This window comes from Epinephelus lanceolatus, chromosome 2 (assembly GCF_041903045.1).
Source record: "Epinephelus lanceolatus isolate andai-2023 chromosome 2, ASM4190304v1, whole genome shotgun sequence".
Taxonomy (NCBI): Eukaryota; Metazoa; Chordata; class Actinopteri; order Perciformes; family Serranidae; genus Epinephelus; species Epinephelus lanceolatus.
Genome location: NC_135735.1, coordinates 38,102,559 through 38,129,790, shown reverse-complemented (window position 1 = coordinate 38,129,790; position 27,232 = coordinate 38,102,559). Strand labels below are relative to the sequence as shown.

Below are 27,232 nucleotides of genomic sequence, written 5' to 3'. Positions count from 1 at the left end.
CTACTAAAGACTGAACACAATGAGCGACATTTCTGACAAGGAAAAAATACCGGTACTGATCTGCACTCATCTAAAATACAACAAGCAAACTCTAAAGAAAACCTGCCTGTGTCAATAAAGCTTAATTGTTTGTCTTCTTCCCATTTTCATCCATTCAGAAGAAACTTATATTAGAAACGGTGAAACATCAGTCTGTAAATAACTGTAATAAATATTATCTAAGGTTATAGAAAAGCATTTTTGGACACTGGTTTTTGTGATGTGTTATACTGTAGACTAGTGGGTGTAGCTTCCAAAGAAAACAGTCCATCACTAAACCTATTCCGTTGCTACATAAAGCACTTGTGGCGCTGAAGTTGATACAGACACTCTCCTGATGATATTACATTAAATTGGGACACCAAACATCAACATGACAGATTAATCTGTGAGATACACAGCTCCCTACACAGCAGGGCTATCATTCTGTGGAACATTCAGACTAGCTGTTATCTTGTAGCACCATGCTGAAAGCTTCTGTTTTGGGATGAGTCAGGAAGAGCAACTTGTGGAAAAAAAAAATACCATCCCCGACTAGATAACAACATCTAGCCTGCTGTCAAGCAGCAACGTAATGGCCTTACATGCATAGCTTCCATTATGCCTCCCCACCGACAGTCTCCTGACCTTCAAACCTCACTTCCTTTTACAAACAGAGGGGGACGCCCGGCAACAATCAGCCCATCCTCGTCTGTCCCTGGCCGTAAAGGGAAGAGACAGAGCCAAGGGAAACTAGTGACCTCCTCGTGCAGGGACAGCAGAGATGTGCTTCGCATTAGTTAACCCTTACATGATTGGAAAGCTGTTAACATTGAAGTTATTATTTGTTGCACACAAACACACGTACATGCACACTTACACCAGAGCCAGTGGGATTTTATATTGCAACAACACTTACTCCATCAGTGTTATCTGTTAACATCTTCCAAAGCGTTCCTAGGCTATGTTTACCCCAGTGTTTCGCTAAACAAAGCTTGGTGATTTTCACAAAACAGAAGGTGCTGTGTTAACTACTTCAATTATAAATAACCTCAGAGCTGACTGTCAGCTTACAGCGGTAAACACTTTTCCAAGATCTTTATATATGGCCAATATGCCAGATCAGTATCACCACCGACACAGACCTTGATAAATGGATTAGGTACCAGCCATGACATGACAGATCCACGTAAAATACAGTTCTTTGTCTCAAATCAAATTAGAATTATGAAATCGCTTACGTACATTCAGTCACAGCAGATTGCTCTCATCCATCCCCTTGTGTGTTTTCCTACGTGAGCAATTACCAACTGACTTAATAAGCTACCAAACCTCATAGCTGTGCTGTACATTTCTCCTCAGAATATCCCAAAACAGAATCCACCATCGCCTCTCAGCCCTTTGGCTACAATCAGGAGTAAAGAAAAGTAAAGGGGGTTCTGCACAGAAATACACAATCAACCTACAAACTGAGCAGATAAATAAAAGGTACAGTACACTGCCAACTCTTTAAGGATTAAGAGGTATCTGCCGGGTGAACTGTACATGCAAATCTACCTTTTTACTCGGTAGCAGTTTGAGAGCAGCTAACTAGTGCGACGGTGCAGACCTCTAAATCCCAGGGATTATAGCCACAGTGAGAACCTGTCAGGTGCCCCACAATGTCTGCTGGTTGACACAGTTAATAGGATATTAGTTTCTGCGGGGTAAACAGGGAACCTGAGCTTAGCTAGCCTGCGGCTAACCACTCCAGTTCTCACACTTTCACAATGTTGGGCTGAATAATAAGGACAAGCAGAAAAATACAGTCTGAGAATCAAGCTGTCTGGAAGAAGACTAAACGTGCCAGTGAGGCCACCACAGTGAAGCACACTAGGCAACCTTTATTCAATTTGTGCATTTCATATATCCATCATTTAATTTGTCACAGCGGACCAGCAGACAAACTTGCATCATTATTTCCATTCATTTATTAGCACTATATTTATTTAGTTACTTATTCAATTGTCTTTTTAGAATGTTTTTGAAACACTATGTTCACATGCAACGTAGAACGACCTGCTCACAGCTGGGAGTAATTAAAACTAACCTAAATGTGTGGACAGTGGTGAGACAGTGGTGAGACAGTTTTAGGGAAGTGATTTGGAAAACAAAAAGTGAAATACTAAATGTTTGAGAAAACATTTAGCTATTTTGTTGGGTTTAATTAGCAGTAGTATTTCAAAGTCACGGTTTGACATCCACTGACTTACATCTCATTCAAACCGCGCTAAATCACTTAGATTTTTTTTGTATATTGAATGTAAAAACATTACACTGTGAAGACCTGCAAACACTGTCACACTGGTATGCAGTATGGTATTGGGTTACAACATGTGGCTTCAGCTAGTTCTGTGGATTCTGACTTTTCTGAGAGTGAAAACCTCATCTTGGTTTGATGCAGTTTATGACTCCACACTCCTCAGAGTGAATAACAAAAGTAGGAACTGATTAAGTGCAGTGAGTCACAGTTCATTCGGCCTGAACAATAAAGTCAGATTTTTTGGGGGAAAACAAAATTGTGGGCTATTTGCTTTGTTACATAGTTGTTTGAGGTGGATATAATTTATCTATGTAATGTTATTAGAGAGTGTTAGTGGTCTACATTTCCTTCCTGGCTATAAAGCTTCGTAAGCAGAGGTTATCCCAAGAGGGGCAGACATGGCATCAATATTAATGAGGCCTGCTGGCTTCTCGGAGTAGCTCTATTGGCTGCCAGCCTCCTGTTGCAGCGCACACTGTATTAGAGTCGCACCCAAACAAACACATGTGATAGGAGAGTCCCTCCGGATGCACTGGAGTTGTGCCAGCCCACTTTAATGTCCTTCCTCCAGCAGGGGCTGCTTGGGGCTAATGTTAGCTCTACTTCCCCACTCACCGTACATGTCAGCTGCTCAGCTTCAACAGGAAGGGGGTTAAGGTTTCCTGGAGCGAGCTCCTTGTCGCCAGCAACAAAAACGTCAAAACAAGTATGCCACTGGGTAGGGGTATGTAGTAAATCACAGCACAAGTATGATTTACCTGTCTGTGCAAACCCCTCAGGAAACAACTGCAGCTATCAACAACTACGGGGCATTTTTACGGTGGCAGCATTCTAGCAACAAGCTCCAAACTGCTTTTTGTTATTTCACTGTTTTATTTGTTATCTCACTGGTATTTTGCTGTGAGTGTTCATTCTTCATTCATTTTCTGCAACAATCTACCTTGCTTTTATTATGGGACATGTATTTATACCTGGGATGGTGCCCAGTGCATCTGCACCCTTCGACTACTGGCCACTGAGCAGCTCCACTAGAGCATACAAGTGCCAATGCTCAAAGGCACCTTCACACCAGTTGTTGAGAAGCATTTGCCTTTCGTTTTACCACTTTCCCCCAAACACAGATTTCCCAACAGATTTGACTAAATAAACCCTCTGGTCACAAGCTCACTTCGGTAACCTTCGGGATACTGCTACTCATTACACCAACAGCAGTTACTTTTGGATCAGCGGCCATATTTGTGGGACTGTCACATCACGGCTAGGTAGTTTAATAGCTGTGGATGGGGCAGCTGTTACCCATGCTGACAGCTCCTTATCCATCTGCCACTGTGAGGCAAACAAGGGCCCTCTGACGCTCCAGCCACAGGCCCGACATTAGCTCTCTCATGAAGTCTATTTCAGCCTCCATGGGCAAAACAGCTGCCCTACGGTCCACACCACACTGTTTTTAGACACTCCAAAAGGTTCAGCTCAAAGAAAAAAATGTTCTCCCCTACATCTGTTGCCAATGAAGCAAAGGAATGTATTTCCCGAGAACCCTCTTAATGTGGGTTCAAACGAGCACAAAAAAGCAGGTCAGTAAAATCGTCAGTACACTGCAAAACATCATGTCACTGTGTAGCAAATTAACATATCTACATATATGTGTATAGATAGATAGATAGATAGATAGATAGATAGATAAGAACTGAGTTTTGGGAAAGAGGACTGTTCATTTGATAGGAGAGCGTCACTGAAGACATTCCACGGAGCAGATAAGCTACAGTCAAGTCTGAGAATCAGCAGACAGGTCGCAGAGGTCAGTCCAAATGACAGGACAAGTGCCGTGGGCAACTGTGTGACAGGAGCTGAGCCAGGCTCCTCTTGCCCACAGAACACAAGGAGAGTATTGTGGCAGGCCCTGGTCTCCTCATACCAGCACACAGAAAAAACACACACTCTTGCACATGCAGCTGCATGACTTTGTGAGAGGAAGAGAAAAATAAAGGCCTTGGCTATGATTTAATATTAACTGCAGGAATAGATTTTCTGCCATCAATATAGTGTTTCTCCTGGAATTATTTTGTAGGCAGCTGCAGGTTTCAGTGGTTTGAGGGTAATGTTTGGTTTTGTTCCCACAACTAATCCTGTTTTGGTCCCATTTTTGTTTTGAGGGTTTGGAACTAAAAATACATCTTCCCTGATACTCAATTATCTTAGAAAGCTGTGCATATACACTTTTTTTGTGAAATCATAGCCAATTGTGTTTTTTGGCTGATTCTACACTTTCTAAAGCAGCAGTGAAACTTTTCCTACTGTTAGAGCAAACTACTGTTGAGTAAGTTAGGACAAAACCTAAGACTCATACTAGTCAAGGGGCTGATAGAGTTGGTGAATGGGCTGGATGATATTAGGTTAACCTGTACTGTCATAACAGACACTGTAAGTAGCTTATGGCTCCAATAAAAATAGCAGACTTGCCAGTCTAACAGAGGACATACATGAGGGCCCCACAGGTCTGTGTCCACTACGCAAACACACATTTCAATATTTGCCTTTGCCTTAATCAAATAATAATAAATTCTGACACCCTGAGGAAAAAACTATTCATTTACTAATTAATTTAAGTGTCACCAGGGGGACTCAAGATAATGGACTTTTAAATGGATAAATTAAGCAATTATTATAATAAGTCCCATCTGATTTGATCTGATCAAGCCTTTGCACAAAATATGAATGCCTCTCAGTGTTTGACTGATAGCCAGCAGAATTAGCTCAGATATCTTCTGCAGAACAGCACAATAGAGTGTGTTTAGTGTGCCTAGCCAGTGGGTTTCAACAAGTGAGAGCTGTGATGAAAGGCCCTGACGTCAGTTCCATTCACGAAAGGCTGGTGGCAACCTGTGGGGATGAAAATGCTTCCCTCAGCCTATATTGGGCAGACTATATACTGAGGTTACAGGTTGTGCTGCATGCCAGCCACCAGGGTGCTGTATTTTTAGCCAGGACGAGGATAAGAATTTATTCTTCCACTTTAGGCACAATGAGACAGGATATGGAGGTCCCACATAAGTCAGAAATTCAGTCTTAGTCACACAAACAGTAAAACTGTTTCTGTATTTTAACAACGGAAAATTCAAGCCAAATAAAGTGCAAAAACTTCCAGGTAATTATAAGTCACAGAAACCAACCACCCTCTGCACAGAGGAGGAAAAAAGTACCTACACAGCGTATGTGTGAATGTGGTATGATAACAACAGGATATAGCAGAGTGGTGGAACAAGGAACCATCATTTTTAGACCGTGGACCCTGGTTCAAGCCACTGCTGAAGTGCCCTTGAACAACATATCAAATCTCTATCAGCTCCACTATTTGCTGCCTGGTAGCTGATCCTGACTTCCGACCTCCTCGTGGAAAAGCACAAGCAAAATATTTCCTGTAGGGATTAATAAAGATACGTATCACATTACACGAGAGCCTTGGTTCTTGTTTTATTTGATCATCTCTAGTGCATGAGCATTCATGCATCTCACTGGGAACATTTGAATGAGGGGCAAATAGCTGACCGCAAACTAAGTCTAAACTGGTTTCCCAGGAGACCAGGGTGAGATTTCCCATGCTGCAAGCCCTGTCCCCTTATCTGTAAGGCCGCTAGCTGCTCTCCTCTGGATGAGGATTGGCATCTTCTTCAATTCTGCCAAGAAAATAGCTTATTTGGCCCAAGTGTAAACAATAAACTGTGCTAAACCAAGCAGCAGATGAAACAGCAGTGGACTAGATGTGGAGCTGAAACATCCTCTGTTAAAGAAGAAGCAGACCCCCACCCCCTGCACACACCAGTGCAAATAGTGCTGTTAGTATTGTGCATCCACATGAAAATCCTGTCACACAATACAAAGTCAAACAAGCCTGCATCTCCCTAATGCATGGGCCGGCTAAACTTGTTGTAGGTGGATATTATCTAACACGATGATGGAACTGTGTCCAAACCACCCTTTGCTTCTAACTCTTAGGCCAGAGGTGAAGAACATGGCATAACTTTCACAGAACATTATTATTGTAATTTCTGATGGACAGTATCTGGATTTTCCAGAAAATATTACCACTGGCAGGATGGTGTCTAGTTTGATGTCCATTTTGTACAACAAACTCCTACACTGCTGCTTTTATTTGATATGCTTCTTCACTTAGTCTTCTTTACATTTTCATAATTAATTTTATGGCAATAATATGTTTGTTTTTTATAATTACTGTACTGTAATAGACAATACCTTTGTGGGCTATCAACATCAGTATACAGGACTATCACTGTTGTCACATAACATAGACTTAAGAGGCTCAAAGCCAGTGAGTTCTAAAATGTCACAGTGCAAAAATCTTTTAGCAAAAAAACATCAGTGCCATAAAAAACACTTGTTTCAGTTACCACCACTCTTGATATGTTTAAGCACTGCCATAAAAGTTTGTACCAAAGCATGAACATGTTGAAATATCCCTGACTTACACTAATGTTAGCATAACTACGCCACAAATAACTGAGAATATTTCTGTAAGATGGTGCCATGAGGAAGCTTCAAACCAAAAGTAACATTTAGCTTCCTTCTTGTGCCACCTGTTGTTCCTTTTATTTCATCTGGAGGAAGACAGCGTGGTCAAAATCTCAAACGTTTGAGATAAAATAGCCAGGGACCAAAGACATATACTTTAAAAAGAACAAAAACTCAATTAATTTATCTGGTACAATCTGAGAGAAGAAAGTAAAAATCAATACACAAATGTTTGAATTCCCAAGTCCTAATAAGACCATGTCCTGGGTTAACTCACCCCTTCCCCCAGCAGAGACTCCTCTGTAACACTCAGCTGTATAATTTAAAGCTATACAGCAAGAGAATTACTAGAAAGCTCCTATGTTGAAGGAAATATCATTCAAGTCCGTGGAGACAGTGCCAATAAACCACAAGCCAGGCCTGTACTCCACCCGCAGCAAGCGCAAACAGTAATCTTGTGACTGTATGCCGACTTCCTCACACATGCATCCGGATTCAATGTTAGACTAAGGAAAAGTGTCACTCCTAGTCATGTCACATGTTGACAAATACTGACAACAAAAAAAAGGGAAAGAAAACAACTGGAGCGTTAGTACTCGTCCACTAACTGTGATGGCCATTCAGGCACACAGTTGAATAAGCTATTGAAAAGTTTAAACACAGACAGGAATTTTGCAGAGCAAAGCACGTATTTCTGTAGTGACACAGCTGTGGCAGATGTCAACATGTAGGTTCAGGGTTGTTTCAATGAGAGCTGTATGAGCCTGTGAAATTCAACAAAAGGGAGGAAATGACCTTAACATGAACGCCTTCTGAAATGACACTTTATTAGAATTTTTAATGTCAAACAAACTGCACTGGGCCCACATTCAACATCATCAACATCCGTACGATCTTATGACTGAAAACCACACAAACAACTTTCTATATCATTCAGAGTTTAAAATGTCATGACTTTTTGCAATCATATTTCTCAACATTTGCTTTAAAAGGCTATAAAAACAAGTCCATCTCTTCCACCATATTAGAATCCAATTGCGTATTAAGGCAAACACAATCACTGTCAACATTTGGTTTCCCAATTCTATTCATAACAGGCATTTTCCTATAATGACAATAGAAGCTGACTTTCAGATTACACCAGCAAGCAGACTGGCATCTTCTGACAACCCTTGCAGCCCTAGATAATAACAACAACAATAATAATAATAATAATATTCAATCCTTGTTCTATGATCAAATTATCTGGGCAACTGGTTACTTCTACTTTAATTTCTACACTCCAATGACCAAAACAGGAAACTCTTTCCACATGATGTCAAAACACAGATCCTTTGCTAGACTGTAAATGCCTAAGTGGGGCAACGTTACATATTAATGCAATTCCAGATATCTCTTCTGTACTTCAGAGACTATATAAAGCCTGCTACCAACATCCCTGTGGTTTTGTCAGAGCTCTTGTGTTCACATAATCTCCACAATAAGTCTATACAACTGAAGAACTAGTTCCTAGATATTCTGTTGAATGACACAAGCTTTCAAACACAATTGCTGCACTTTTTTTTTTTTTTTTACGAGAAATGCATTGATAAGATTACAACACCACTGTGGTGGTTAAAGCTGCTCTTTACACGGTATCAAGCACAGCACGGATACACTCGGTGATTAGATATTAATGCAACAGTGAAACAGTGTTAGCTACCTAACATTGCATTCCACAGAGACAGAGAAGTAACTAGTTGGTTGGTTTTGTACTTGCTGAGGGATTATTTTAAACCCAAGTCACTATTTAGCAGGAAGGTGTAACAGAATCCCCGCAAGCGCAGTTAGCCGGTTTCATCGAAACTCTCCGGGATGATATGGCCCAAGTCATGGGAACACTATGTCGCAGCTATTAATACGGCCTTTTAACGCCCTAAATGCGGAGTCGCCGGAAAGGCTTCCGCGGCATCAGTGCATCAACACACCAAACGTTAGAAAAGCGGGTGACACGAAAACGCCACAGCGAACACACAGGTTAGATACCCGGTACCCCGGGTCCGCTGCAGTCCCGACTTTGACACTCGCCCACTGGCTACACAGAACCAAACACTCGCTTGTTAGCTAGCAAGCTAGTGCACTTTCCCTGAAGCCTATGAATACTGTCAGTCTAACGACGGCCACAGACATAAGTTACATTGTCACACGAGCTGCAAATCACGGCTTTGTCGTCCCTCCGTCTGATGTTAACCTACATTACGTGCTGTGCGGAGGGCGATTACCGACTGCAGCACATAACTTGCATACAAGAACGCCCAGGTCCGTTATCGGACATGCAGTCAAACCAGGTCGCTGCTGACGCTAAAGCTCATTAACTTACTCGTCTATCTTACCGTCATCGCTATGGCTACCCGTTGTCAAGACGTGGATCAAATCTGAAGCATCGCCCCCAGACACAAACCAGTGGCAATGAAAACAGAAATACACGATACCGCCAATCGCTCCTCCTTCGCTAGCCTAGGCGGATGCGCTACACCAGCAGACATCAAACTGGGTTTGTATACCAAAATATGACTGTATAGTCGCACAAAAAATGTCACATACATTTGCAGCCCTCTCTCAAAATATCTGTCCAACGTTTATGGGGGTCAACGATTTCAATTATGGTGAAAAAATAGAAATATGCACGCTAGAGTGAGGCATGTCCGATAATGGACGCAGCAGTGTTTCATCGGTTCGAAGCAGGCTAGCTACATAGCTAAGCGAGCTAACGCTAGCTACCCAGCTAGCTCTCTGCGACACGATTGTAAGCGCTGGTGGAAAGCACCAGCAACTGTAAGCGGCCCAGTGGTACTCCAGTACATGCCAACAACAGCCAGCACCACCGTAACCAAGAGGAAACCAAACACCTTCAGTAAAACACAAGGAAAATGTTAGTACATGTTAAGTTAATCACCACATCGCTTACCAGCTCTAGGCATCCACCCTCTTGACAGCGAATCCCCTGTCTGTGTGACCACCGTTAAGACCACATCAATGAAAACGAACACTTCCGGTCAAACCTTCACAATAAAACCATTACAGATAAATATGTGCAGCATTACCAATACGTTTGAATAAATCCACCGGAACAAATCTGGTGGGGTTTTAAACCTGGTTTTATATTTGGATTTTTATTTTTAATTTATGTTGTATCTATCTAAATATCATTTTCCATCTTGTTTTATATAATTACCAAATTAAGGCCTACAGGCAATGAAAAACAAGATTTAAGGTGTATGTACCTTTAATTTTATTTAAGAGTCGACAAAATATGACCTAATATACCATAATAAGATTTGTTTAGGATTAACAAAAGCAGAACAACATGCTTATTTAAGTGGAAGTGGAACCATGAGTATATTAAACCTTGTATTTGTATTTCATTTTTGGTGTACTTTGGTGTAGAAGCAGTAAAGCGAAGTGGCAGGAAGAATGCTAAAGTAAAACTATACAATGCATAGGTAAAACAGTCTGTACATATTTTAAGTCTTTATCAAAATACTGATTTTTTTTCAACTAACAAGTAACAGAACGATGCACCAATCCAAATGTTTAGTGTTATAAAGACATTTTGTGGTATTGTCATCACGTTCACCCTAACCAATCAAAATGTATGTTTTCTAAGGAAATTGCGTTTGTTAAATGCTTCCACTTCATACTTATTTTGAAATCAAAAAGCCATTCCCGAAATTAAAATGGTTATAACACCCTCGCCACACACAAATCTAAACACTATGAAGTGCTGTGAGAATTATTCACAGTTTTCCCCCAGGAACAAACGCTTCTCTCCAAAAATCACAAAGACTCAAAGGAAAGTGGGTCACCAAATATAATTATGAGTCATTAGAAGTCTACTACTTTTCATGTTTCAATAATGTCATCAGACAGTATCTACTGGATCTTGCTTGTCACACTGGTGATTTGGAAACAGGTGATGTTGAAATGTAAGTGAATTACACTATTGCACTCATTGCAAATCCTCCCATGTTGACCAGCTGCCAACGTTAGCAACATATGTCTAAATACGAATATATTTTTAATTATCCATCCTGATAATGTCTTTGTGATGTCCATCAATGGTCAAATCAATTAAACAATTTGCTGCTGTTCTTGTCGTTTAAATTTATCACTCTGGCCTAAAAGGACAATAAATTGCTAGAGACTAAGCTTTTCTCTCCCTCTAGTGTTTGATAAGGAACATTACATCCTGCATCCTGTACTTTTCAAAAAGGTCACTTGGAGGCGTTGAGGTTCACAAATTACTGCTGGATACAACAGTAGGCCTAATTGTTTTCACTGGCGTCCATATGGTATTAAAGCATCATACATAAAAAATCGAATCTATATTGTTCTTCTTCCTTTTTGTGTGTTTGACCAGATCACTGTGATAGACTAACTGGTTGGTGATAATAGTCATTGGGGGAAAAAAGACGTTATGGTATGAATGTTGATTAACTTTCTATAGGTTATGATGAAACGCAAACCCAAATTACTAAATACCACTTTTTTTCTGAACCAAAGACAACAGATTAAAGGCTTGAACTCTTTAGGTAAATACAAGAAAAAAAAAAAAAAAAAAAAACAGTTGAGAGTTTTTAGTGGTATGTGACAGAAGTGAGAATTTAATGTTACTGTGGCTTGTTCTTTGCTAAAAATGTGCCATGGTCTCCATGGTGATACAATATTAAGTACAAAACCATAACAGACATTACATTGTGCAGTAGAATTATATACAACATAGGAACTTGGGTCCATACAAACACATTAAATAAGAGCACATGGATTTTTAAATAAATGAGGAAAAAGCACAAGTTTGAAGATAAAAAAAGGAGACAGGATGTCAATCTTCTGTTCCTTAAATTATAGATTTGTAACTATATAAATAAATAACTATAAATGTGCCAGTCGGCTATGTGCTTACTGCAAAAAGGGTATTTGAATGGAATCTTTTTTTTTCAGTCTGTCCACTAGGAACAGACAACAAAACTAAGTCTTGAGATCTCAGACTATAGCTACAGTCAGATCTCTGTTCAATCAAAATACAAATGTATGAAGGGAGTTTACCCAGTATGGCTTTATAAATTACCAGATACCAGTGACTGAGCCTATGAGAGGTCAAAATGGCCAACTAGCCCTGGAATAAATTGTACAGGCTTTATAATTCGTAAAAAAAAAAAAAAAAAATCTCAGAGAACTATGATATGCAGTATCTAACATGTGCAAACAATGTGTAGATGCATTCATGTACAACAAATCACTATTATCCAGAACTGGTAAAGACATAGCAGCAACCAATCTTTTTCTGGCCGTAAAGGAGAAGAAGGACTTGTTTCTGAAATAAAACCTTAACTTCAGCCTCACCCTTTAAGGAAGATTTTCAGCCTGAGGTTTACATAAAATTTATTTTCCTGAACAGTAATAACATCAGGAGTGTTCACAGGCTTCTCCCTAGCATTTGAGAAATGCATTACCTTAATTTTATCAGCATTTAAAACCAGCTTCAGTTGTGAAAGCTGAATCTGGATAACACTGAAGACAACCTGCAATTTGGCCACAGCCTTTGTGATGAATGAGCCAGTACAATATACCACACAGACTTTTAATATAAATCAAAGACAACAGGGGACCTAACACAGAACCCTGGGGTACACCATTACAAGTTTTGAGCCAGTTAGAAGTGAGGCAATCAAACTGAACAAACTGAGACCTTTCTGAGAGGTAATTCACAAACCAGTCCGCTGCCTGATCTGATATACCAATACTAGTCAACCTCTGTATCAGGTGATCATAAGATAATAAGGCCATCATAAGATGGTCAACAGTATCAAAAGCTTTGGACAAGTCAATGAATACAGTTGCACAGCTCTACTTCTTGTCTTGGTGTTGACATCATGACTTTTGGACAAATGTATCCATATGTCACACAGTATTTGGCAACTTTGATACACTGCTGTCTGTAATGTGAGTGATAATCTGCTGTGCAATGGCTATATTTAATGTAGACAGCTAATGCATGCATTTCAGAATGATTTTACAATGAGTGCAACAGAATGAACTGCAATATTGTCTATACTGTCAAATGAAATTCATGCCACTGAGCTGCTGTCCTGGTGACACTCCCCTACACATGCACTGTAACTCTGCAAGAGAGTGTGGAGGTGTGGCATGTACAGCCCTGAATATAGAGTGTCTCTTGTAGGAGGGGCATGTGTGGATCTGGTCTAGACGCCCTTCAAAAAGCTTTCCCTCTGACCTGTTCGGTCCCACTCAGCCAGGCCAGTTGAGCACAGCGGAGCACAGCAAGCCCCTCCGGACATCATGGGACTCACACAGGACCCCAACTTCCACAAGCTGCAGGACTGGTACACAGCCCATGCCCTGAACCTCAACTTGAGGCATATGTTTGAGACTGACAAGGAGAGATTCAACAAGCTCAGGTATGCATCCTATTGAACATCCTACATCCTACGTTCCTGTGATCAGAATGTAGAGATTTTGTATCTAAGTAATAAAGCTGTTTTATTAGTGTGACTATGACATTCTATAATGTGTTGGCAGTCAAGTTCACATGATAGTGCTCTGATGCATTCCTGCAACACAACTGTGCAGCTTCATTACATAATACTGAAAGCTGGCTGTCAAAGCACCACTCGACCACAGAGCCACATTGTTTGGTTTTGAGTGTTGTATTTCTTTTCAGTCACAGTTTTTGCTGTTCCAGTCACTGTTGTGTTTCTGTGTTTGGACAGCCTAAACTTGAAAACTGAGGATGGAGACATTCTTCTGGATTACTCCAAGAATCTCATCACTGATGAAGTCATGAGGATGTTGGTTGATCTGGTAAATTAGTTTCCGTCTTAGTTATCTGACTCTTTTTTAATGCTAAAACTATGCTCAATAGCTTCCTAATGATACAACTGGATCAGGGCCTGATACTGTATCGGCGGCTGTAAAGTGCAAATCCAATCAGTGGTTGCAGCAAGCTACAAGTCGGGGATCATTTAGCTGATACAGGCTTCCTGAGACAAAAGTCTTCTTATGCACATGTCATATGAATTGATTGGAATGATTGGTCATCAATTTGAATCATAGCCACATTGTGCCATCCCATACATTTTGGATATTAGTCTGCTTCTATAATAAACAGAGGTGGAGTGCAGGATGGCTTCTGAGGCCCCAGCTACAGATATTTTTTTCAAAACCCCCCAGATCTTTTAAGTTTTTAAAAATAATTTCAACTTTGTGTCGTTCAGATAATAATATATGCACATGGTGTTTATCCAACACCTTCTCACCCCAAGTCCTCATATATCGCTACTTTGTCAGTGGCCTTTGACATCTATATATAAAGCAGTAAGTATTCTTCTGCGTCTGCTGTTGACATTCCAGGACACTGCTACCATGGCCGGGATGTCACCAAAAGCACACGGCTAGGTTCAGGCAAAAAAAGCATGCTGTTAGGTTTAGAAATAAAAACATCATGGTTTGGCTTGACATTCATACCGGAAGCTAACACCAGGCTCCCAAGCGAAAGCCCATGGTTTGTTGTACCCATCCACTACCCCTCCAACCTGTCCTATAGGGACTTTTCAGCTCCTTATATTACGTTGGTTTACATCAGTATGGCTCCCCCCCAGTAATGAACCAACATTTACTGTCTTTTTCAGGCCAAGTCCAGAGGCATTGAAGCTGTCAGAGAGAAGATGTTCACTGGAGAGAAGATAAACTTCACTGAGGTGCACATTGTTGATCACATGTCAGCTGTAACTTGGCTTATGGCAGAGTTACCTCTTGACATTTATCCTGGTGGGGTGAAACAGCCACTGATGTAGCATTTACACTGTGTGATACAACAACTCCTGCACATAAGTTTTGGGATTATTTGAAAATGAACATTGAATACAGTGATTGCAACAGCTCAGTAGTCTCTAACTCCTTTATTACTAACAGTATAAGCAGCCACAATACTGAGCGTTTTGTTTCCTGGTGCTGTGCATATAAAGGGCCGCGCTGTGCTCCATGTGGCTCTGAGGAATCGTTCCAACACTCCCATCATGGTTGATGGCAAGGATGTGATGCCAGATGTGAACAAGGTTCTGGAGAAGATGAAGGGCTTCTGTCATGTGAGTGAAATGTACCAATAAGGAGATGCAAAATCACAAAGCTTTTTTGCAACAGACTTGACACATTTCACAGTGTGAGTTCAGCAATCCTGCTCATGACTGTTTGATGTAGAGAAATCTGGTTAATGCTTAGGATGACTGTGTTTGTCTGTTGCAGAAAGTTCGCAGCGGTGAATGGAAGGGCTACTCAGGAAAGGCCATCACAGATGTTGTCAATGTCGGCATTGGAGGATCCGACCTTGTGAGTGCAATTGCTGGAAAGATTTGCATATGTTTTGTTGCAAAATGTCAACCAGACATCCTATGATTGACGGCTTTTACTGTTCCATACTTTAAAGGTCACACACATACACTCCTGTAACCTGCCCCGTACAGCCACAGTCTTATCTGAGTATGAACTTGAATCAATTTGACTTGCAGGGCCCCCTGATGGTGACTGAGGCTCTGAAACCTTACTCCAAGGGTGGACCACGTGTGTGGTTTGTGTCCAATATTGATGGAACACACATCGCCAAAACCCTGGCACATCTGAATGCTGAGACAACCCTCTTCATCATTGCATCCAAGGTAGCTGGTTTACACAGAGCGGACTCATATCAGAAGGGAAAAAAGCCTTCTAATTCATATTCATGTTTACATGATAGCTTCTGCAAAATATTTCATCGACCAGTTGTGATTTAAAGGTCCGGTGTGGGATTTAGTGGCATCTAGGGGTGAGGTTGCAAAACTGAAACTTTTCTCGTGTACCAAGAATATGGAGAACTACAATGGTTGTCATAAAACATGACTGACTGTCTAGAGCCAGTGTTTGCTCTGTCTGGTCTGGGCTACTACAGAACAACATGGCCAACTCCATGGGAGAGGCCTCCCTCCATATGTAGATATAAACAGCTAATTCTAAGGTACCAAAAACACAATGATTCATATATTCAGGTGATGATGAAATAATGAAAACATTGTTATGAATATTACATACCATTGCTGCCAATATATGGCCCTAAATCCCTCACACTGGACCTTTAAGTTTCCACTCTGGCAGATAAGTCTGGTTGTACTGCACACCATGAGTTGCTCATTTTAGAAACAGCAACAGCTAAAAGTTACAATTATTCCAAAATACTCCACATCCATTCTGAGAAGTTGATTTTATTGTATATTTAGTAATAATTAAATATGTTAAAGTACAGAAAATGATATTCTTAATTTTTCTTGTGTCTGTTGATGTGTTATTTTTTCCTGAGACCCTCTAGTTTATCTTTTGCTGGCAGATCTATACCATATGTTTAGATGCATTATATATGAATACTTATCTATGTATTTTGTTTATCTAATTCTCCATTTATAGACATTCACCACTCAAGAGACCATAACCAACGCTGAGTCGGCCAAAGAATGGTTCCTTGAACATGCCAAAGATGTGAGTATGCAGACAGACCTCAGACGGACAGCAGCATTTTGTTAGCTGGCCGACTGATATCCTACAATCATATCCACTTTATGTTTCAACAGAAAGCTGCTGTTGCCAAGCACTTTGTGGCCCTTTCCACAAATGGAGTAAGTCACAATAACACCATTTTACAGGTTACACCTTCTCTCTGTGTCTAGATATCTGATCCTAACTGTTCTTCCTTTTCTCCCCCTCAGCCCAAAGTGAAGGACTTCGGCATCGACACAGAGAACATGTTTGAGTTCTGGGATGTGAGTGCTCTTTTTAAGCCATAAAGCAGGCAGTGTACAGCAGGTCCTGTCTTCATCCACAGACTGCGAAGGGGGCCGTAGGCAGCAGCTATAAATAAGCTGGGCTTTTGACCTGTGAAGTAGGTGGGATAGGCGCACTGGCCAGCAGCTGCTGGGTAATCAGAAGCTTCTCTCTTCAAACTCAGTTATTATTGGTAGCGACCTTCTCTCTGCAGAGGTTACTGTAAAGGCTGGGTTGCATCAAAGGTCAGGTAGCTACATTTAGTTACATTGTTGGTATTTAATGGGTAACAGCTTTAATATGGCCTTTATGTCATAGAAGATGTCTGCCAGGGTTTTACACTCATTACGTGTACAGAGTATACAGTATATGTCCCTAAGGGAGAGAAAAACTTTTCCAGTGGAATGGGACTTTATATAAAAGATCACAGGCTAAATGATGAAGTGCTGAGTCAACTGTGCTGCTCATATCAATGTTTATTAAATATATACATATTATTTTTGATTAGTGCACAGGTAGCTTAAGATTAATTACATTAAAGCCTGTCTTGCAGTTTCCAGCAACATCTGTTGTGTGCAAAGCATTTCTTTATCATTAAGAATACACATTTTGCAAAGGACTTTTGTATAAGGCATGGATATATCTTAGTTTTTCTTTTGTCTTTTAGTGGGTTGGTGGTCGTTTCTCCTTGTGGTCTGCAATTGGAATGTCCATTGCCCTGCACATTGGTATGTACAGTGAAAAACTTTTTTTTTTTAATTTGTGTTGTTTACCTTTAAAATTTTCTGACTTGTATTATCAAGAAAAAAAACTCAGTGGCAGCAATAATGCTCACATTGTCCCTCTAATTTCAAAGATGCTACTGTGACATAATGAGCATCTACAGTCATGCTAGTAGCTCTGTGAGATTTTCTTGAGCCACATGCTAACATCTGAATTCTAACATGCTCACAAAAATGCTAATGTTTACCAGTCATAATGTCTGCTGTGTTAACCATCTTAGTAATGTGTAAGCATGCTAACATTTGCTAATTAGCACTAAACACAAAGTAAGCTGAGCTGAGGGTGATGGGAATGCCATTAGATTTGCAGGTATTTAGCCGTAAATCACATTACTGGACCAAATGGATGCTGGATAAAAAAGACAAGGGGTCACCAAAGTCACTGCATTTCATCCCGAGAGAGATGTAAATGAGTGCACCAAATTTCATGGCAGTCCATCCAAGCCAATCAACACAAACCCATAAATGTCAGCCTCATGGTGATGTTAATGCAGAAGCACAAGGATCACCAAAGGCATTAGCGATGGTCGCCTCAGTGTGTTTCCCCTTGATAGCTAAATGCTATCGCTGATATCGGGACAGTGTCATTGTGGAAGCGTAATGCCCATCCTCAGGTCAACTGTTTGATCAACAGTTTCTGCAGTAAACCTTTCTGTCACATCTCCTCTCCCCATCAGGCTTTGAAAACTATGAAAAGCTTCTTTCAGGAGCTCATTGGATGGTAGGTACTTCTCCAACACCTTCATTTCTCCACCTATAGAGAAACTATTCATATGAGCCTTCCAGGAGAAAAGATACAGAACACAGGGATGTAAATTTGCAGCCCTTCCTTTCCTGCAGGACAACCACTTCCGCACCGCTCCTCTGGATAAGAACGCTCCTGTCCTGCTGGCCTTGCTGGGCATCTGGTACATCAATTTCTTCCATGCTGAGACCCACGCCATGCTGCCCTATGACCAGTACATGCACCGCTTCACTGCCTACTTCCAACAGGTCTGCCCCCACAATGCCGCAGGCCTCACAGGTTTCTGCAAGAACGTTAAAAAGAAGTTTGAGTATTATTTTGTATTGTTATGTAAGTTATTTCAAAGATGACTTTGATAGTGAGCATACTGATATTGCCACCGGACTGACACAGCAACACTTTGTCTGTGTTAATAATTCACAGAAAGAGAACAATTTTGACCAGTCTTTGTTATCTAGGGTGACATGGAGTCCAATGGAAAGTACATCACTAACCAGGGAGCACGTGTAAACTACCACACTGGGCCAATAGTGTGGGGGGAGCCAGGAACCAATGGACAGCATGCCTTCTACCAGCTCATCCATCAAGGTAACAACACCAGAGATCATCACTTAGTCACCGCAACATGTGAGTGATTCAGCCAGTCAGAGCAGATTTCACCAACCAAGTATCCTGCCCATCTGTCTTTTTACTGCTAACATTGCTAGTTGGTTAGCCTCATGCCATTTGTCCATGGGTTATTTGTCACTAATGCAGTCCAACTGTGTCCAACTCAGGAACACGCATGGTGCCTTGTGACTTCCTGATCCCAGCTCAGTCACAGCATCCCATCAGAGACAATCTGCACCACAAGGTATTACTTGTGTTAGAGGAATTGTTGTCTATAGCAGCGCATTGAATGGATAGAGACCTGTAATGCGGTCAAGAGTATGTATGCTGATATGATGAAGTTCCTCACCTTAGATTATACCCATTGAAATTATGATTTTTGTTTCCTTTGGAAGTTTGTGTAATCAAGTATAGACTGAACTATAGATGCTGCAAATGTTTTATTTTACAGTTTTATGACAAGATAAGATAAGACAAGATATAGTTTTTCACATTCCCTAAATGATGTCACGGACGGCAAATTATCTTCTTGTGACCGCTTCGGAATTTTGAACCCAATATCGTGATCTAAGCCACAACTGCAGTGGTGTGCAATCTGTGTGTGTATTAATTACCTGGAAAAACTAATGAATACATACTTTTGAGAGATCATCCTTAAAGGTCAGACTTCCCCGGAGCTGTAACCAAATACCAGTGTAACTGAATATATACTCTTAGACAGATTCAAGAAGAACTCAATAATGAGGAAATTCATTTTATAATACTCTAGAAAGGTCATAAAAATGTTTTTGCAACCAAAACTATGTATCATAGTAGCCGGTCCATGGCAGGTCTGAAAGTCAATATGTCAGAATATTGACAGAATACAACTCACTGTATAACACACATTGTACTACACTGTATCTGAGGTTGTGTGTGTTTGATGTGGGTTTAGATCCTAGTGGCTAACTTCCTGGCGCAGACAGAAGCACTGATGAGGGGTAAGACCACAGAGGAGGCCAAGAAGGAGCTGGAGGCCAGCGGCCTGAGTGGGGAAGCTCTGGAGAAAATCCTGCCACACAAAGTAAGAGAAATCAAATCAAGAGAAAATGACTTCATATAGAACATTTGCTCAACAGCTCTCGTAATATGACAATAAAACATGAAACCTAGATTTGAGCAGAGGGGCAGTCATATCATGTTACTTACACAAAAGAAATCATTCTAGTGCCCCCCAGTGACCATAAATAAACATAGCTATAAAAAAGTGGTCTGTATAATTAAATGTTTCTCATTTTTTACGCAGGTATTCCAAGGAAACAGGCCAACCAGCTCAATCATCTTCAAGAAACTGAGCCCATACACACTTGGAGCACTTATAGGTGAGAGCAAAACATTGTCTCCTGACTTACAGCCACTGATAATACTAAAATGAAGCCTGTCACTGAAATGGTGCAGTACTGTTGTTGCTACTGGTTGTACAGGTAGTTTTGTTTGTTTATTTTGTTTATTTGAAACTATTTCAGCTCAAGGCTAGCCTCCTAGGAATCCACATGAAAGTCAGAATTACTAAACAGCACATGCCTACACATCATATGTTTAAACGATTGCCCTGTAATCGTACATGTACATGTAATCTAAAGTAATACACACATACTGACAGTGCAATATTACAAAGTATTTGAATAGAAAACATGTTATTATTATATTATATTATATTATATTATATTATATTATATTATATTATATTATATTATATTATATTATATTATGGACAGCTCCTTGTGTTACCTCTGAAATTACATCTTTTACATGTGTTACATCTCTCTCTTCTTCTTGTTTTACAGCCATGTATGAGCACAAGATCTTTATCCAGGGTGTCATGTGGGAGATCAACAGTTTTGACCAGTGGGGGTGAGACAGTTTTTATTATTCACACACATTATACACATGCAGTTGATAAACTACTGATTGTATTGGGCAGCTCTTATTTTGTAACCTGTTAACAAGCAGCGGCCTGTCATCATTGCAAACTCATGCCGTTCAGCAAACATCTGTTAAACCTTACAGAGCTCTTAAAAGTTCTGGTATGGTTTCCAAAGTTTCTAAAAATATTAAACATGTCAGGCTATTTTTTGGGGGAAATGTGTGTTAAATGATCCACTGGCCACCAAAATATGTCCTGACTCTGACAGAGTGAAAAAATTCTGTTTGAATATTTCACCCAGTGTATAAGCATCATAGAGCTTCAATGAAGATAACAAATACAGACAGAATATATGTGATATTGTCAGAAAATGCGCAATCGGATGATTTTAAAGGGACACTTTACCCCCAAATAGAAAAATACATACAGTATATCATGTATGTTTGTTGTTGGTTTTTTTGTGAGTGTTAGAAATATCAGCAGTAGAGATGTCTACCTTCTCTCAAATAAAATGGCATTGGATGGATGGCACTTGGCTTGTGGTGCTCACCGCGCCAACCCCTAACCCTAACCCTAACTCCCCCCCTGCTGCTCAGCTTGGACCTCATCTCTAAAAAGCCTTCATATGTTCTTCTTCACATCACTGAACCCATCATCTCTCCTCTGTTTGTGTCCACTCTCCCTCCCCTCCACATTATTAGAGTTGAACTGGGCAAACAGCTTGCCAAGAAGATCGAGGCTGAGCTCAAGGACACCACAGAGGTCCACTCCCACGACTCCTCCACCAACGGACTCATCAACTTCCTTAAGAAGAACTTTGCCTGAGTCAGATCCCTGCCTGACAACTTCCACTTTACTCCACATCATTATGCGTGAGTTTAATGAGCTGCATGGACAGGAGACTTGCAGAGGCAGCTGGTCACTCCCACGCAGCACCCTGTATGTTTTTTCTCTCATTATGAATATCGTGACTGTCTACAGTGCTGTCTTTTCTATGTTCGTTCGTTCATCACTGTGAAGGGGAAAAGCTTTTTGTATTAGAGGTCTGGAAGGCACTGTGAGAAGTGCTCTCACTGTCTCTCCAAGAAGTGTAATTTCTGGAATAAACATCTTTGCACAATGTCAGTTTCAGTGTCAGTCACACCTGGTCTAATGTAAAAAATAAACACACACTAACTCAACAGCTGTTCATCCTGTTCCTGTGTACAAAGCACTGTTATAATGTGCATCAAAGCGCTGTGAGAAAAGTCATGCACGTCACTAGATGGCATCAGAGTGCCAGATTATATTACTGGGCGCATATCAGACACCCAGCAATCTACCATTTATTCAGTGGAACAAAGGGTCAAAGGTCAGTCCATCTGCACTGTTCCTCCCCACAAATCCCCTGACGACACAGCATCCATTTAGAGAGAAAAACAAACAGCTGGACTAAACAGCATCTGGACTGAAAGCCACTCCTCACTGGCACCTCACTTAAACATCATTAAACTCGATTTGCTTAATGTTTCAGTCAAAAGCCTGCACACAATTTGCAGGTGAATTTCTCCTATAAGCATCAAACCACATATAATGTATTTATAACAGAGAGCAGCTCTCACAGCACATCATGTGATCGTGCTATTAACCACAATGCACTAAAAAAAGATAAAGTATATTTCACCGTTTTCTTCTCCTCATACTCACTGCTGGGTACAATTACTGAGTGTGCATGAGGACAAACAGAAAGTAAAAAAAAAATCCTAGACCCCCAGACACTAGTGGGTTTTCAATGCTGTTGCCAGGCAACAATACTTTACTTCAAATCTAACTTGTCCTTTTTATCTCCAGCTCTGAAACAGGATACAGAAGAAAGTGAGTTTACTGGGGATAGAAGACCCTCCTTACTGTCATTTTAAGATGTTGCAAATTGTTAATAGAACACTTTTCAGTTTCTAATGTCCAAAAAACGAGCATTTTTAATCAGTCTTTGAGTATTGCAGAGAACTTGTCACATTTTTGCAACTCATTTATAGAGGGCTGTCAGCTCTTTCATGGTGGATACACACTTACAGCTCCTCATAAGAACTGCAACCCACTGCTGAGTTATTATAATCTATTGAAGCCAGGTGCAATAGGTTAAAATAAACAAGCAGCAAGTCAACATGAGGAAATAAGTGATTAGGCTCAGGCTTAGTTCATCGGAGAGCAGAATCAAACAGCAGCATGAAAGCATGAAAAAGGTTCTGTGTGCGTTCCTGAGATGTTTGTTGAACAATGGCGCTTCATACCCTCACATTCCACTTCATGCTTTATTGGTTGGCCCTGTCAGTCATTTTTTTTTTCTCTCTGGCCCATTAAAGAGCTGCTCCCCTGGCTTGAGCAGGGTCCCAACCTGCCCCAGTGCGGTGGTTGCCATGGGGACGTCACCCCCTGCCACTTTCGACTGTGCAGTCCCAAGTTCATGGTGGTGACAGACGAATGATGGGAGCAGAGTTTGGGATTCCTCTGAACTGACTAATGATACAGCTCATTGAAACGTCTTCCGAGAAGTATGTTCTCCCCGCATTCATATCATTTGTATTCATCATGGGCCACAGTGCTGGAAGCAGTCAGAGGGTCAGCATCCTTGCATGTAAACAAGCTTGGAAACTTGGCCTCAGGGGAGAAGAGCAGCTTGCAGATCCGCAGTCAGTTTTAATTCTCACTTGAACTTCACTGGAATGCTTTTCATGTGCATGACCATCCTCCCTCCCAGGGAGGGCCTTCAGGGAACATATTCAAACATATTAACCCCCCGCACACCCACCCAACACAGAACACACTCACACATTACATTTTCCAATATCGACCCAGTAAATGCTCCCAATCCTGTTCCCAGTCTGCAGTTTGAGGCTGCCAGTGACAGCAGTGACACAGAAACCCTGCAGGCTGCAAAACGAAATAGCCATCAAGTCAAGCCCAGCTTCATTTTTCCCACGACTACTGGAGTTATATAAAGATTAACTTAAGTACGTGGGCAGAGCTCGTCATGCTGCAGCATAGGAAGCCAGCAGCAGTCCCATGAGGCTGCAGGGGGCTCCAGCTGACCCCTTGTTGCTCAGGCTCCATGTTCTCCCCCCTTAAATAAGTTTCCTCAGATCCCCATTAGCTGGATTCATCTTTAAATGCATTGTTGTTGGGGTCCACATGGAAAACACTATACGCCGAGCCCTATGCCTTTGAAAGCACAAGAACAATATCATCTCAGATTATAGTTTTCATGTTATCGCACATCTATGTGACCATAAGGTGAAGGAAAAAATGAAGCAGTGCAGCTCTCACCTCTCTGAGAAATTACTTTCAAAATATTCTCAAGTGAGAAAATCACTGTGTTGTAATATTTTGGTATAAATATTGCATGGAAATATTTTCATTCCCCATATCTGAATAATTTCTTTTGGATGTATCTGACCTCACAGGGCAGTCAGAGATTTCTTTTTGTGGTTCATCTCTGCCAAACCATCAGACAACTGGGCTCATGTGCTCTCCTGGGATGGCTTATCTGGTTATGTTTGTAGGCTTATGAATAATGTGCATCCACTGTAAGTTTTTTTTGTCTTCACTGCCTGTCCTGAATCCACAGACACATATACTGGCCAACATCTGGCTTTTATTCAGCATCACAATGTGAGGGGACTGAAAAAAAAGAAAAAAGAAATACTCCCACACTGATTTCAGCCTCTATAGATCTGCTGGAGATACAGTATGTCATAATGTTCACAATGACAGTGACACTTGGTATCTCACATTTTTAGACCAAGGCTATTCCTGATGGTGATGACACATGTGGTGCAAAGCAGGCATGACTGTTGGTTCTTTTGTCGCCAGCAGTGAAGGTAGGATCAAGCCTTTTAACCTTCACAGTGGTTTAAGGTTGTTTATGCAAGTGACTCAGCTCAGCATTAATTAAAAAAAATAAAAGTTGTTTTTTTTTCTCCAAGGGCGATAGAAATGTATTCAGTCCTCTGTCTCAGTGATGCAACCAGCACTGTTTCTTTTGACACAAAATGGACAAATGGTGTAGTCCTTACACATGTATGGTTTGCTATGGGTTAAAGACACGGTTTTAATTCAACAATTTAATATTAATACAGCAACCAAACCACACAATGCTGCATTTCAATCATGAAAGGAAATGCATCTTTTTGTATTTTTTTTAAGATATTTGTTTGGGCCATTTAGCCTTTAATTGATAGGACAGTTAAGTGTGAAGGGGGGAGAGAGAGGGGGAGTGACATGCAGCAAAGGGCCACAGGCTGGAGTCGAACCCGGGCCGCTGCTGCAACAGCCTTGTATATGGGGCGCCTGCTCTATCCACTAAGCCACCGACGCCCCAGGAAATGCATCTTTGTGTACTCAAGAAACTTAATATTGTACTTCCATAAAGTTGTGAGATTGATTGGTGAGGCCCTGTCCACAGTCATGGAGGTTGCATGTGGGGTACCACAGGGCTCCATTTTGGGATCATAGTTGTTTGTATTTTACTATATTAATCTACGCCATCAACAGTGACATCTAAAATGATGCTTTACACAGATGACTCTACCTTATTAGTGTCCGGTAATGACACTAAATGACACAGGTGATCACATTTCTCTTCCCGCTCTATTGCCTAGTAGCACTTCTAATGGCAATACCACATGTGAATAAAAACAAATGTTGCTGTTGAAAGGAATTGTAGGACGGCATTATCTCCATTCCTTTGATGAAAGATGGTCTAGTGTACCCTATGCTGAAAGAGATACGAAAGGAAGCACTGAAGCACCTTTCATTAGCATTCAGAGAATTCGACCAGCTGTCATCATGGCTGCCACTTAGATATGTCTGGGTCATTTCACTCAATTAGGTACCTTACTTAGCAGAAAAGACTATTAGACTGCTCCCCAGAAACCTGAAATAAAAGCAGCTAAACAGAATGCAATCATCATCAATTTAATCATCTACACATGCGCTTTTACTACGATGCCATGTCCAAATGCCTGCCGTGAGAAAGGCCCATCTCCAACTGCTGGAGGTTAAGTTGCATTGTGGGCAATATAGGCACCAGGTTGGGTCATGAAATGAAATATAAAACAACATGTTTGGTTCCGCTCTTCACTGATTGGCTGTTGAGTTTTTCAGATTTATTTTTTTAATACTTTGAGCAGCAAAAATGTGTATCCATTACATTGAGATAACAGTTCATAGTTGAATTTCTCCTCACCATAGCACAGACAACCCCAATTTTCAAGAATGGCTTGATACCACAAGGATTAAGTGAAAAAATATGTTTAGGTGAGCTGCTTGATTTCAATTGTAAAGAATATATCCTAAACACAGTTTGATTAATTTGAAATGAAATATTTGTGACTCACTACAAATCCAATTTTTTCTGTGTATTTTCTGTGTTTGATTCTGTAAGTATTCGTTCATTGCTACTGTTGCTGCAGTTTGACACATAAATCATATCACCTTATTTCAGGATTTTTCCCTGAGAGAGCTGACTGTACGTTTGGAGCATCAAGTGTGAAAGCTTCCATCAACTCAATCACTGAATCACGTATCTTTCTGTGGAAGAGAGCAAACTTTCCATTAAAAATGACTGACTCACCAACAAACATCCAGCTGCTGTATAGTGAGGGAAAAATCAGACAAAAGGTAGCAAACAGGAGGCCGAAATTTTTTTTTGGTAACAGGATGGGGACAAAGTGTTAGTAACCAAAGATTCGGAGTGTATGAGGTAATCCTGTGGCGAGCATATTTTCACTCATTTCCTGGCAGTGGAGGGACCTGTGTGCTCCAGAGGGAAGGTGTTCTTTTGTGCGGTGTAACAGAGCTCACCTCACAGCGGATCCCCTGGGGCTCCGCTACCTCTCTACACACACACACACACACACACACACATACACTTCTCCCTGAGTCACAGGGTGGAACCCTCACACACATAAAGGGTGCTTTGTGCCCCAACTCATGGAGCTGACAACCAACACCAGAGAGCTCCTCACACTGAACACCACTGTTTAGCTAACAGGAGAGCTCAGTCAGAGGGCAGACTGCGCTTTAATGTACACCCACACAAAATGTAGCTACATCTCACACTATCTGTGTTTCAGTGGCTTATAAATACAGCTGTACCTACTGTAATTGAAATGTAAGACTCAAAGGGTGAAGGGGTTGTGCATGTTTTGAATTTTCTTTTTCAAGTTTTATCCCCAGTGCAGGTGCAGGAACTGTGAAGGTCCCCTTTCCTCATTTCTCCTTTTTCCTTTCTTTTTAAAAGATATGCAGTCATCCGTGAGCCTGTCTCTCAACCAAGTATTTTCTATAACTGAAAAGAGAAGATGACTTGAATTCATTCTCACCCTTTTGGGGACTGAGCCAGGCAGAAGTAATTTAGCAAGCGAGCAGTAAAAATGGGACTTCTGCTGAAACCCACCCACTCACCTGCAGGATCTCCAGAGATGACAGCAACACTGTTTGTGCCATGTTCCTATATCATT

The 27,232-nt window shown here is 40.9% G+C and overlaps 2 protein-coding genes across 4 annotated transcripts in view; one reads left to right on the top strand and one right to left on the bottom strand.

Moving 5' to 3' along the window:
• garre1 (granule associated Rac and RHOG effector 1) overlaps window positions 1–9,880 on the bottom strand; it is a 37,246-nt gene extending 27,366 nt beyond the window's left edge. The window contains exon 1 of one of the 3 annotated variants that reach the window (XM_033622924.2): window positions 9,795–9,880. The gene's annotated coding sequence lies outside the window, so the exon portion shown is untranslated. Of the gene's footprint in view, window positions 1–7,124; window positions 7,273–9,219; window positions 9,286–9,794 lie in introns of those variants that run through there. The other 2 variants (XM_033622932.2, XM_078161449.1) reach the window with 2 other exon arrangements.
• Window positions 9,881–13,117: 3,237 nt separating this feature from the next.
• Window positions 13,118–21,852, top strand: gpib (glucose-6-phosphate isomerase b). Its single transcript, XM_033626800.2, has 18 exons — window positions 13,118–13,305; window positions 13,618–13,708; window positions 14,536–14,604; window positions 14,872–14,991; window positions 15,149–15,232; window positions 15,412–15,558; window positions 16,337–16,408; window positions 16,501–16,545; window positions 16,636–16,689; window positions 17,358–17,418; window positions 18,150–18,193; window positions 18,313–18,465; window positions 18,676–18,805; window positions 18,994–19,070; window positions 19,761–19,889; window positions 20,112–20,187; window positions 20,653–20,719; window positions 21,434–21,852. Exons 1-18 carry the CDS (start codon window positions 13,187–13,189, stop codon window positions 21,555–21,557), a joined length of 1,662 nt encoding a protein of 553 aa, XP_033482691.1. The 5' UTR covers window positions 13,118–13,186; the 3' UTR covers window positions 21,558–21,852.
• The last annotated feature ends 5,380 nt before the right edge of the window (window positions 21,853–27,232 follow it).